The following is a 14,040-nucleotide window of genomic DNA, read 5'->3' as shown; positions in this document are numbered from 1 at the left end:
ACACACATGCACATGTGCATTAAATCACACAAACCTGACATATGCTGCACCAAATGCTGCAGACAGAGTCCCTTTGTGTACACACACTGCACATACCTACTGTAAGCAGCTGATGAGATAGGTGCATGCAGCACAGGGACGCACAGAGGCATACCTAAAGCCTAGTAATGAGATTTGTAATGTGCTTATATCCTTTCTTTCATTCAACAGAGGGATTGAGAGAAGAGAGGGATTAGGCCTGTATTATCACACTCTGTGGAGAGAGGGATGGAGGGAGTGACAGGGCTATGGAAGGAGAAAGGGGTTATGAAAGGAGGACAGAAGGCTCGGGCAGCATATAATCCCTGTATATGGAGAAAATGGTCAAACGGGTGTGGTGACAGGTGAGACACAGATAAATTGATCAAGATATTGGCGAGAAGGGACAATGGGGAAGATATTTAAAGGATTATTGCTATGTAACACTCTCTGATAAGAGAAAAGCAAAGGTCAGTCACATTGGGATATCTCAATTTCACTTTTAAAGATAAGCAGTAAGCAGTTTGGGTCCCACCACACTGAGGAAAGATGGGATGGAAAGTATTCCTGAAAGACATGGCGAGGGTGTTCTGACAGAGCCTGTTAAGTACTCAGAGGCCATTATTTTCTAATTAGGATTTGTAGTCTGAAACGTTGTAGTCTGAAACCTTGTTCCAATTATTATCTGGATTTATTTAATGGAGGACATCTAGAGGTTAATGACCAGATGCCTGTGAGCCCGCTCTAGGAAGGATGACTAATAAAAATGACAGACTATTTTCAAACTCCCCATCGTGCACTGTATTTCCATTTTTGGAATAAAGTGTAGAAGTAGTTTGTTGTACAATATTGTGTTATAGTATACAGGAAAAAACAGAAACATGGACTTAAATCCTTAAAATCCCCTTTTTGTTTTCCTCTGCTTGTTTTTTAACCCGTTTTTATTACCAATCTTCAAACAAAAATGGCTTTCGCTGCTTTTGCTTCTGTTTTAGAGCATTATAATTGGTCTTTGTGAAATTTGAAGATACCTTAGGTGTTGTGTGTGTATATAGCAAAGTAACTTTATTCACTGGCCATGCAGCTGGTTTTAGGGGGGAAAATGCTTTTCCTGAACTTTACTTCCAGTCAAGTTTTTAACCAGGCTGTGTGTTTATGAATTATTTATAGACAATAATTTGACAGTTACAGCATACCTGACTTTAGTAAAGCACTAATTAGTAGTCCCACCGGATCTGTCAATTAAAATGTTCCGAAACGCAAACAAACACACACAACAGATTTTTTTTTTTTGTAGAGAGATGTCAACTTGGAACAAAGGTATGGCATACTGGTTTTATTTTAATTAGGTAATAGTGATGCTCGGGGCACTGTAGCTCAGTCTTATCAGGTCATATTAGCTGCTGTTGTGGAGCAGGAGAAGAATATAAAGGGTACGAGGTATGAAATAACATCAGCCTGAGCAACAGAGAAGGCAAGAAAGCCGGGAACCAGGAGTGAGGTGTTTTCAGTGCAGATGACTGGGTATGTTCGTGTGCAGATTGGTCAAAATCAAGCACAGCAACCCGGGAATTGTATCTCTCTAATAGTTTTTGCACGTGTGTGTGTGTGTGTGTGTGTGTGTGTGTGTGTGTGTGTGTGTGTGTGTGTGTGTGTGTGTAAAATCTACTCCAGAGCCAAATGTTTTCTAGGAAACTGTGGCATGCTATAAGCTCTGCAGTCCCAGAGCACACGCCCTCATTTTCTCACTGTTCTTTAGATGCGAGGACGTCACAGGTGGTTAAAAACAAAGTTTCTAAGATTTCATTTTTTGTGACAAATGCAACTTTGACAATGAATCATCCAGGCTCCCTTATTCATAGATCTTGATCAGTTCAAACGTCTGTTTTCTGCTTCAGCAGCATGACTTCACAGAGCTCGTCTACTCTGCCAGTGTGAGCTCATTTTGTGTTTCTACGTTAATGTGTTGCTGTGCGTGTGAACAAATGTATTTGTGCTGCTGTGTGTGCATGTGTGTTGCCCATTTTACTTGTGCAGGCCTTAGAGACAATTATAGCACAGATCATTTGTTTTCGGGGATGAGGTACAACAATAAAAGGTCAAGAGCAAGGATAGAGTGAGAGAAGAGAGTGAGAGAAGCAAGGTTGGAGGACATCTAAGCTGGCAGAAAGTACCTCATTAACGAGTGTTTTTGATTGATGATTGTACACAGCACAGCAAAAATAGGTCCAAATTGTGCTTCCAGTATTTTAATACCTTGGGTTGTGCCTGTGTTTAATTGCAAAGCAAAGAGAAAAAGATTAGGATAGAAGGTTGGTTATAGCGGCGTAGAGCCAGGGCTATGTGATGTTTGTTTTGAGGACCACTAAGCTGTAATAAACTGGAAATGCCAGCATTTGTCTGGGGGATTCCACATCAATTTTTATCTCTCCTTGTGGATGATTTTAGCAGTTGTGTTATGTTTCAATGCTGTATGTGACATTATAGTCTTGTGAGCTAACCAGAAACACTTAAACACTGCCAGCATGTCCAACAGTCTTCATCTCGGGTCCCTCTGGGATTAGACCGTGCAAGATTTAAAAAGCACTCTTAATGGATGTGATGCTGTTTTCCTGTTAAGAGTTCATCTGTTAGCTGGAATTTCTGTGTCCCGAAAGACTGAAATATCTCAGTTAATAGATGAGTCACCATCAAAGTCATTGGTGGTACCAAGAGAAGTATACAAACCAAAATTAACCTCAAACTCATTTATGAACACATACTAATTACAAACTGTTAGATGCTCACAAACAAGCCTCAGGCACTAAACATGGTACACGATATACTTGTTAAACATTTATAGCTATTTAGCAAGTATATTGTGGCAGGGAGACACGGTACAGCCTGTACAGGCTGCAAGTCAGGGCTAAATATTGACTGCATTGTCAAATTTGCAAAAGCAGAATTTGCTTTTTTGATCCGAGACCTAAAATCATGGGCACATTCCAGAAAACGAAGGACTGAGAAGGAGGAGACGTGACGGGCAAACTAGGAACCATCCTAGAAGTTAACTCTAAGCTGGCAACATGTTGTACGAAGCTCTGTCACTTCTGTTTTACTTAAGGTAGCATCTTAGTTTCTATATAAAACCATAGCCGTAGGAATCACTGTCAGCAAGAGCAAACCATTTTCACAAATTGGTGGGTGGTGTGTCTAATAAGCCAGCTGCTGAGCTTATATTCGTGAATTCTTTTATAGCTGATCTCCTGAGCTGTGGGTGATAGGCGCAGCATTGAGAGATGCCATTACCTCATTAGTAGACGTTATGACAACTGCCAGACCTGCTAATGGCACAACTTAAGAGAAAACTCCATGTTCATAGAGTACATGTGCAAACTGTTTACTTGTTAAACGGGTGTAAATCTGTTAACTTGCCACATACTGTCTGTTTTTTAAAGTCGATACACAAAGACTAAAAAGGGGTGCTTACACGTTGTGTCTTTACCCTGTTTGAATCAAATGAAACCCTCTTTGCTCTGCACTGCTATAAGTGCAACCCTGTGATGTGTAAATAATTTTTATTTTACATTTTTCATTACATCAATCCATTTTCAGTTCATAGACGTATTTGCACGACCTTGTGTGGTGGAATAAAAAAAATCTTCAAACATCTGATTAATATTCATCACATAGAGCTATATTATCATTAAAGCTTTTCCTTTTGCCTTCTCTTCAGTGTTGCTCTCCTCATTAACGTGCTCTTTCCCTTTCCCCACTATCAGGTGACCCTCCTGTAGGTTTCCGTGACGTGCTGTTGCGTGATGGTCCTGAAGGATTTGCCAAGGCTGTCCGTGCCCACAAAGGCCTCCTGCTGATGGACACCACATTCAGGGACGCTCACCAGTCTCTCCTGGCTACCAGGGTTCGGACCCATGACCTGAAGAAGATCTCGCCATTTGTCAGCCACAACTTTAGCAACCTTTTTAGCTTGGAGAACTGGGGAGGTAAGCTTCCTGGTCGTCACGTTACGATAAACTCGTCCACTTTTGTTGCCCTTTTCGCCCCTAAAAATGTCCTTTGTATGACGCTGAATGAAGTTAAAAATAACTGAGCTGTAATGTTTGATCTCCCATAGGCAGTAGTGGTTTGCTGGCTATCTAGTTAAACAAAACCTTTCGACCTGCTATTTTATTGCATCTCGTCATCAGTGCCTCTCCTTTCTATTCTCCCCGCACTCCTGCTGTGATCGTCATTCATTGCGTCTCGTACTTTTTCCGGTTTGACCTGTGAAACTTGTGTCACTGAAAACAATCTAATTCTTCCACCTGTTCTTCCAAAACGGAGTCCCCAGCAAGTTCCCTCAATAGACAGTGATTGTACCTTTTGCCTACTCTTCAATGAATAGAGAAAATCACACGTTATTGAAACTTCTTGAAGCGTGCGCAGTTCAATAGTGTCCCTGTATAATATGCAATTACTCTGAAATTGAAGCAAAAATGCGAGCAGCATGCTTGAACAGCTGGCTACATGACCAATTATCAGCACTTCTTGATAACGGTCCTGTGTGAAGTGCAATTGTTACGAACTGGTTTCAAAGAGTACATTCACCCGTTAGAACACTTAGGGCACACACATTCACAGGAAGGATATGCCCAGAGAAGCTCTCGAGGTTGAAACATTCAATTTAATGCTAAATTATATAGAAAACGACCGTGATTGAGGAGATCAGAAGAACAAAGAAGTAAACAACAAATGCCTTTCGCTATTTCAGGTCCTGTTTTAGTGGCCGGTTGGCTAAATGCTGGTTGAACAGAATGAGGTGGGAAAAAAAGACATGAAAGAGTCTCTGGTGAAAACTCTTTGGAGTTATAAACCCTTTCTGAGATTAAATTCCTCTTGGAAACTGATCATGGTGCACCAGTTAAGGGAAAAGCAATATATTTCATTACTGTGGGAGAGCGCTTTGAGCTGATCTCACATTAAGCAACTGTCTACTTACTTCATGTTTGGACAGATAAAAAGGCTATAGCAAAAGTCAATTACTGAGTAGATATTTCAATAAAAAGGGCTTAAATGCTTCCTGGCTTCCATCACCCGGAATATTGTGGTGTTATTATGAGACTGACCGAAGAAAGAGGATATAAATTCAGTTTGGCTGTGTTTGAGCGGCGCAGTTGTCAAGCCTTTCAGAAGCTCTGGTAAATCCTTTTTTTTAGAAATGGCTTGGACGCGTCTGCACAGAACGTTTCGTGTTCCAGAAATGAGGACGATGTCAAACAGTTGAAAAGAGAAAAGACACAGCATGCTTTGAGGCCATTTTTATGGTCAAACATCGAAGAGAACATCCTTTTCTGAGCAGACAGTTAATGTGGGCTTTAAAAGTCTAAAACATTGACCCATTGGACTGTTTCAAAGCAAGCTGAAGAGCGGAAAGTCTTTGTATAGGTTGAATAGTGTGATGTACATTTAAAAAAGGCCTGGCTACAGCAGTGGCAATTCAAACAATATAGTAAGATCATATAAAGATGTCATTTCCATTTTACACATTGGTTTATTTAGAATGTAGTGTGTAATTATGTCTTCCATAAATTAATGCATTCTCATAAATTCAGAATAAATCAGTTAAAAATGCACACAGCAGCAAATCACATCAACAGTTGGCTCTATTATAAGGTAAAGCCCCTACAAAACGGAGAAAACCCCAACAATCAGACGACCCCCTTTGAGGAAGTGCTTTGGCGACAGGGGGAAGGAAAAACTCCCTTTTAACAGGAAGAAACCTCAAACCTCAGATCTGTAATAGCAGATCGCTGAAGTCGGAGGTTGAATGTGGGCTGGGAAAGTTTACACAACTACTGATATTCTGTCAATAAGCTGATATTATGAGCTGAGGAGCGTAAGATTGATTTCTCTCTGTTAAGAAAACTTTTGGCAATCACGTGAATTGGAAGAGAAAGGTAATCTGCTAGTGGGTCCTCTTGAGGCCTCAGTGCTTCCTGCGTGATATGGTTATGAGTCAGAGAAAACTGCACGGTACTTTCTCATAATTATTTAAACACTTAAAGGCAGATTTCATTCTAAAAAGAGACACTCCCCTGAAAGCTTCCTGTAACTTCACCGAGTGTCATCTTCTCCATATTAATTAATGTTGATTAAGCCAGTTTTGCAGTAACGACACAGCGTTTAGAGCGCAATGAAGAATCCGTCACCAAATATTTTGACACAAGATGTTCAGTTTGGTGCTTTTGCTCGAGAGGGGTCAGTGTTGGTTTCAAACCCAACATCAGGATCTTTATTTTTTATTTATTTATTTATTTTTTTCCCCACAGCTTTTCGTTTGAATGCCTCTAAAAATGTGAAACCTCAAAACAAACCTTAAACTGCAGTGATATTTTACTGAGAATTAAGCGACGACTTTACAACCACCTTCGACCACAGCGCTCCTTTTTCGTAGTCAGTCTCATCTTTTGCCATTGAAACCTTTTTCTGATTTGGGGCGGCGATGCCATCCTTTATATGTGCGAGAGGAAAGCAGCAGGTGAAAGCTTTCAGGATAGTATCCTCTACCCACCCGTTCATGAAAGGGCGGAGACTTCCCAGGACACAGCAGTACAACAAAATACAAATGACTACAGATGGCAATAACAATCCTGTTTTAGCTAAAGTGGTCCTGACTGAAAAGATCTCTGAGGTCACATAAGACTTTATAGAAGCAAGTCACTCACAGGCCAAAGTAGTGCGTGCCAAGATGAGTGGATTTCTCTTCAGATAAAATATGTTGCACCTTTTCATCCTCACTGTTTTTAAAATCCAAAGTTCCCAGACTGACTAGTTGCCAGCCTTGTTTCCTCACCTCATATCGATTTAGGGTGGAAAACAAATTGGACTACGTGCAGTTAAAAGGTTGGCTCTAGCACCCACCGTCCCACAGCGGCCGCTTGTAAAAGTACCTCTAAACAGCTCCTCGTAAATCACTTAATAACCACTGGAGAAATGACGACCAGGCCTGCCTTAAGAAGGCGTCCCTGTACAGTGCACTTTTGTTACAGAGAGATCAGAGGTGAAAAATATTACTCATCTATGCTAAAGCGAGACGATCGTGTGAATATTGAATTCTCTTACCCTTACTTAATGTCCCTATGTAGGAATGTTTTTGTTTTTTTTAACACAGTGGTCTTAGATGGGGAATATTGCTTTCACATGTTTCAGCTGCTTAGAGGCAGAATGAATCATTGAAGAGATTAAGCCTGTGAAAGCCCTTTGAGGATTAAGTCCTTTCCTGATATAGCATTCCTCCCCACACCAGCAAAGATGCAGTAAAATGAACTGGGTCACATAATGCGTCTATATGGTTTCCTCAACTATTTTACACTTGGCAAATTTATCAGATGGGGACACAAAAAAGTAGATTCTTAATTGCTCTATGCCATCATGCTGCTATTTGGATCTTGTTCATTACACAAGCAGTTGTGTAATCAGGCGTCTCGCAGGTTTTCAGGCATGCAAGCAGTTTGTCGGTACGAGCGGGAGAGAGTTGACTGCACAAAGGTGGCTCGAGCAAACTACAGTAACAAAGTGGAATCTCAGAGGACGTAAAAACTGAATCAATGTTACATCAAGGCCGTATTGCGCGCGCAGGCAAAAACGATAAATGCTGACATTGGTTTATGTAACTCAGTAATTCACATGGATATTAATCATCCTTATGTATAGTTGGATCTATTGGTATTTAAACAATGGTACTTTATTTCCTCTGTATGCCACCACAGTGGATTTTAAATCAGACAATGAAGAAGTGATTGAAGTGCAGACTTTCAGCTTTAATTCAGGGTACTGTAGTACTACAAGAATTTTGATAGAGGGCTTTTTTCTATCTTTTTTTTTTGTTTGTTTTTGTTTGGTTTTTTTGGGCACACATTCAACTCTGAGTGAAAGCCTTTCTTTCCAAAATACAACCCAAAACAGGCAGGCTGCAACATTTTCCTGCCTAACGTCCTGCGTGTGAGACCAGCTGTCAGTCTTCATTTGCGTTATCAAATTATCAGAGTACATTCTGCCGTCCCAGATGAATTGCTCACCCAGCATCATGTTTTGCTATCTCACGTGCAATGAAACATTCATACTAGTATGTTTAACATCACAGGATTGCTTGAAGTCATTTCCGCTCCAAGCTATTGGTTTAAGAGATGCTGACATTGGTTAAAATCCCCCCCCATCCCAAATCTCTTTAAAAATTATGAAGAGGCGGGTTTTTCCTTGGCAATCCTTACATCTTAGAGTAAGGAACAAGCACTTATACTTGGTATTCTCTCCGTGTCTAAACATATGAGTGTTCAGAAAATGAAATTTAATGATGACAGTGTTGGATCAGCAGAATATCACTGGAGGCTTCAATATTTCTGGCTGATATGATAAACGGGTATGAGATTCGCTAATCTACTCCCCCAGAAAGGGAAATGAGCGGATTGCTATCTCTCCTTTTTGCGTCTACCACTGCAACATTTCTTAGATTTTTAAAGTGACTTAAAAAAAAATGAATATGTTTGAATGAACAGTATGTGAAGCTATCATCGGATATTTCATCTGAGCAGCCATTACTGTTTTAAATCTGCATGTGTTTGTGGGTAATGGGAGAAGTTTGAAATATAATTTTTTTGATTTTGAGATCAAAGTCGGGGTGAAAGATGAGAGCTGACGTAAAGTGTAACCTGTGCGTGTCTGTAGGTGCTACCTTTGACGTGGCCATGCGATTCCTATCGGAGTGTCCCTGGAAGAGGCTGCAGGAGCTGAGGGCTTTGATCCCAAATGTCCCGTTTCAGATGCTGCTGAGAGGAGCCAACGCCGTGGGCTACACCAACTACCCTGACAACGCGGTCTTTAAGTGAGTGACGCGCACATTTTCAGATTATTCAGGTTTACTATGAATATGTGTATTCTGAATCCAAATATGTCCATTAATCCAGTGATGAATGCCCCCGACATGCACGCATGTCCAGCTTAAGTTGCATTGCCAAAGAGATCTAATGACTATTACAAACCACTGGTGTAGTTTTCAGTATTCAGTCAGTATCCGGTCATCCAGCTTTGGACAGCTCAGCTGACACTTCGTAACACTGGAGCGGCTTTATCGTTTTCCCCATCTGGCTTTTTTTGTTTCTTTCAGCTGTGTTGGAAACTGTTTTTTGAAAAACATGAATTTAATCAGATTTTCTTAAAGCCACCTGCTGCTCCTTCTGCTTTGTCTGTCATTGTGACATTATTTCAGAAATTTTCTGTCGTTTCTATGGGAACAACATTGTTAACTGTCAGGTTCATGCATGCACTTTTTGTTAAATTATTGAAAATGAAATGTATTGTTGTTCTTGAATAATATCACGCGGAGGTGTTTATTTCTAAGCAAAAAGTACAGCAGAAAGCATTTCTACTCCAGACTTCAAATTTGGATTAAACCCTCCGTCAGACCTGTTCTCACTGATTGTTCAGTGGCATACGTCAGCCTTTTCTCACAGTTTCCCTTCCTTAAGAATGGCTTCTTGACAGCTGCCCTTCCTTTAAGACCATTTCTGTTGAGGCTTCATCAAAAAGTCATTTGACAAACTGATGCGTGTCTCGGTCTTGTCAGGTCTTTGCTGGATTCTTTCCCCCAGTTCTTCAGGACATGACTCTCACATGTTCAGTTGCTGTAGACGATCTTTTAGGAGACTTATTCTTATGCTGTCTGCTTATCCAGTTTCATTAAAATTTTTAAGGCAAGGTGTGCAGACACAACACCAGTTCCTCCCTAAAGTTCCTGTGAAATGGTACGGTCCGAAGACTGAACTGAAAATAAGTAAAAAATCAAAACGATGTCCAACGACAAACTTTCAAAGACCTTCAAAAAGGCTGGAGAAATATTATTAAAGAACATTTTAGAAAGGTGTCTGCTTCTTTGGAGGAAGACATTTTAATCATATTCACATATTTTTCATTCTTTTCTGCTCATGATGTAGTTTGGAATTGAGAAATGATTTCAAAATAACAAAATGTGTTTTCTGTAAACCTTTTGTGAGTTTTGGTTATATCCTTTTGTTACAGAATCATCTTTGTAGATTTTGTTTTGTACACTTGCACAGCCTTTTCCACTCTTTTCCACCTCTGAAAAGTGAATATACTCCCCAATGCTCATATAAAATTTGCACAGCACTCTTACACCACATTGGCTTTTTAAATTTTTAAGAACAGTTGCCTAAGTGTCATATATAATTTAGATTTCCCATATCGATAAAAATTAATCAACATACGATGACACTGTTTCTGACAGCTTTATGAGACGAGCTTCATATTTCATGCTGTTTTCCAACCTTTTCAGCAGTTAGCTTCTTGAAGCTCAAGTTAATGACATTAGGGATGTTTTATAGCTACTTGTGTTTGTAATAATTATGTTATAGCATCTACCCAGCAGTAGTGCGCCTACAAAATAAAAGCTGGACATGTCCAACCTAGCCTTCCAGCACAGTTGCTTCTCCTCTCGATATATCTAATTAGATGCACCGTACGGTGGCTAGCCACAAACCACACAATTTACTCACATTTAATCAGGTCAGTTGGTCGATGTGTTCCTGTTGTCTCTCGGCATGCTTACCGAGGTACACATCATTGATACAGCTGTATATTAGTAATGCACTTAGGGCCATGAATATTGCACTACCTCCACACATGCACCGACACGCCTGCAGTTCTTTTCCAGATGGATTGACAAGCTTACTTTGTTGATGTGCATGAGTAATATATATACAAGCTTACACACCTGCAGTGCATACACAAATATTAGAGCCTGGATCACACAACTACCCTATCCTTACACGTCTACTCTAACCCTCCTTTCCATACACCAATCATTTATTCCCACTCATAACTCCCATTTTTATGCTTCCATTCGTCTCCCTGCATAATACACTTCTTACCTTCCTTTTAACTCCCCCTTTCTTTCTGTTCCTCCTGGTCCTCGTCTCCCTCTTCAGTCTGCGTCCCATAGGGAGAGTGCCATCGAAAATTTGCACATCATTGTGATTAATGACTTTGATCTGTTTGCCCGGCTCCCTTTCCATCCCGCTTACACGCTCACTCCCTCACCCGCAATGTTTTCAGTGCAGCGGCTAACAGCCAAGTGACCTAAGCGTCTTCATTAGCTAAATCAAATCAAAAGAGTAATTCCGTTCTATTTAATTGATTTAAATTCTTTTACAGGGTCATAGTACACTTTGGAGGGAGAGGGATGTGAAATGTTTGCGGCCTAAAGAAATGAAGGGGTCATATGATTGCTTACTAGATTAGGACTTTATGAACTTCTTAACAACAAAACTTATCCTCCTGCATTGCATGAATGATGATCACTTCAGCTCTGAGTTGGATATCTAGGGCAATGCAGTGTTTTTTTCCATTTGGCGCCAGATAGCATAGACTAGACAGCGCTTGTATACATTGTACTGTATTTCTAAATAAAGACTGGACACAGACGTTTGACAGCTAATCCTCTTGTGGCACAAATGAACACACAATGCGTATTTGTTTATTTGCCAAAATAAAAGCTCTCAGTCTGTGTAAATACTGCATTCACAGTAGCACAGCTACAGTACGTACTCACCCCGTTTATGAAAAACCTGATTAAGATACCGAGGCCAAGGCAATAATAGGAGGGATTTACCACTAGCAGCTCGGATAATGAGGCGGCTATACATTTTTCTCCAGTCATTGTGAGCTCCTGTGGGCTGTGTAAGCGTACTTTTCATGAAAATAGTGGGAATATTGTATTTACTCAGGTACAGCAATATTTATGAGTGCCGATATGGAGACGGATATAAACCGCTTATCCCTACCCGGATGTGCACCATTATCTGGAGTACACTGTGCATGAAGACGAACTCATTATGTATGTGTGAGTGAGACTGTGTGATAATCTCACCGTGTACAGGCAGTCCTGACAGCATCCATGACCTGATTACAATTAACATTTAAAAACACTACAGTTTGTGTGGGTCGACTAACACGATCGCCTCTCCCGCTCCCACCATAAGGTTCTGCGAGGTGGCCAAGGAGAACGGCATGGACATCTTCCGTGTCTTCGATTCTCTGAACTACCTGCCTAACATGGTGCTGGGTATGGAGGCTGCTGGAGCAGCAGGTGGCGTAGTTGAAGCTGCCATCTCCTACACCGGTGACGTGTCTGACCCAATGAGGCAGAAGTACTCTCTGGAATACTATGTCAAACTGGCAGATGAGCTTGTCAAAGCTGGAACTCACATCCTATCTATCAAGGTAAGTAAATAAAAAAAAAGACCTGGGAGCGGTTTAGTGCTACTCAACTTTGGCAGCTGCACAGGCCATCTTTTCCTTCCCTCTGAAAATCTAAAGTTTTTGGCACTTGCTTTGCTCCTGTGTGGAAATCCTTGCCAGTTTGCTTCCAGACATAAATAACATAAATAGTATCAGGTGAAGAGCTTTTATGAAGGCTTTCATCTTCAGATGCACACATGCTCTCTTCTTACACCAGCAGTTGTATGTGTAAGTTCTGTACATCATGATTGGAGCTTAAACTACAAACTAAACCTTGTCTAGCTGGATAACATGGGTGGTGTACAGTTCAACTAGCACTTGAATGCAAATATCTTTTGTGTTGATGGTAAAGCTCCTTTGGCTTGACTAATTCGAGAACTTGAAAACTGACCAATATTTCATCATGTGAGCAAACTGTAATATTCTGCATCTACAGTACTGATCTTTTTCTGATGCTGTTACATTTGGTGCCATTAGTATGGAAATTAATGTTTAATATCCAGCCATCAATAACCAGTGTCCACGGCATACACACCTCGCACATGGATTTAAAGGGACACATTGAGTTACTCTCACAAGTGAACTGTTGAACGCAGCTGAAGGTTTTCAGCTTGCTTCAATTAAATTAACTTGTATATTTGAGCTTCTTATCTAAATGAATAGACTGATAATGCTCACAATGAATTAATTTCTTCATTCAGGCATGACCGAATATTTTTAAACGTGAAATGATAAACTCGCACTCTGCCACAGTGTGCACCATCACACGCAGCTGTGACAATCTCATGAAAAGCTGGCAGAGCTAATGAGGTTAACTTTTAAAGGAGGAAACCGGCATATATAATAATTTCTTGAAGTGCAATGATCATCAAAGGGAGCACAACTAAACATCTAAGCTCTGCCTGCGATTTGTATTAATATCAGTTATAATTTACACTTCATAATGAGTGTAGAAAATGTGACTCTTCGTTCTGTTGTGCTAATGAGTGCGTTGCATGTATTCCTCAGACCTATAACCTTTCTCCCCTCCATCTCCCACCAGGATATGGCCGGCCTGCTGAAGCCAGAAGCCAGTAAGCTTCTGATCAGCGCTCTGAGGGACCGCTTCCCAGACGTACCCATCCATGTGCACACGCACGACACAGCTGGAGCTGGTGTTGCTGCCATGCTGGCCTGCGCTGAAGCTGGTGCTGATGTAGTTGATGTGGCGGTACGTATTTAACGTGTTTCTTCTATGAGACTTAATAAAGTGGGACTTCTCCATAACTTTGATTTAAAATTGATATCAGGGTCATTATAGGATGCTTGCCATATGGCGAGTGCTAACTGCTATTCGACAAATAATGAGAAAATAATTATTTCAGTCTACACGCCAGTTATCCTCACAACATGAACAAACATTAATTTTCTACCAGTTCCTGCAGTTTGCATTGTGAAACGTCACTGAAATTAAGATGGAACTGTTGCTGAAGCCAGGATCATTTTCCTTACTGCGATCACTGACGCATGCTGCCAGCATGGGCAGATTCATTATAACAATTGGCTACTATTTGCTGTTTGTGCTGTTCAGTTCTTTGTAACACCGTATGCAACAACTGATTGCCCACCATGGATCGGTTAAACGCCCACTCAGCATTTGTATTCATTGGTTTATCTGTCAATTGCAATAAAGTGTGCTAAAATTACTTTTTCTTTGTGCTTTCATCAGGCATAACGTTTTGACCACTGATA

General features: G+C 40.7%; 1 protein-coding gene across 2 annotated transcripts in view; it reads left to right on the top strand.

Moving 5' to 3' along the window:
- pcxb (pyruvate carboxylase b) overlaps positions 1-14,040 on the top strand; it is a 319,257-nt gene that overhangs the window by 263,615 nt on the left and 41,602 nt on the right. For both annotated transcript variants that reach the window (XM_086284188.1, XM_086284198.1), the window contains exons 15-18: positions 3,780-4,001; positions 8,722-8,878; positions 12,051-12,291; positions 13,352-13,519. In XM_086284188.1, coding sequence (XP_086140314.1) covers positions 3,780-4,001; positions 8,722-8,878; positions 12,051-12,291; positions 13,352-13,519 — 788 coding nt within the window. The remainder of the gene's footprint in view (positions 1-3,779; positions 4,002-8,721; positions 8,879-12,050; positions 12,292-13,351; positions 13,520-14,040) is intronic.

The sequence above is a fragment of the Aulonocara sp. 'chitande type north' Nkhata Bay genome, linkage group LG3 (genome assembly GCF_057382095.1).
Source record: "Aulonocara sp. 'chitande type north' Nkhata Bay isolate Kocher_YH1m ecotype deep benthic linkage group LG3, A_spYH_male_GT1.1, whole genome shotgun sequence".
Taxonomy (NCBI): Eukaryota; Metazoa; Chordata; class Actinopteri; order Cichliformes; family Cichlidae; genus Aulonocara; species Aulonocara sp. 'chitande type north' Nkhata Bay.
This window is presented reverse-complemented; position numbering and strand designations above follow the sequence as displayed.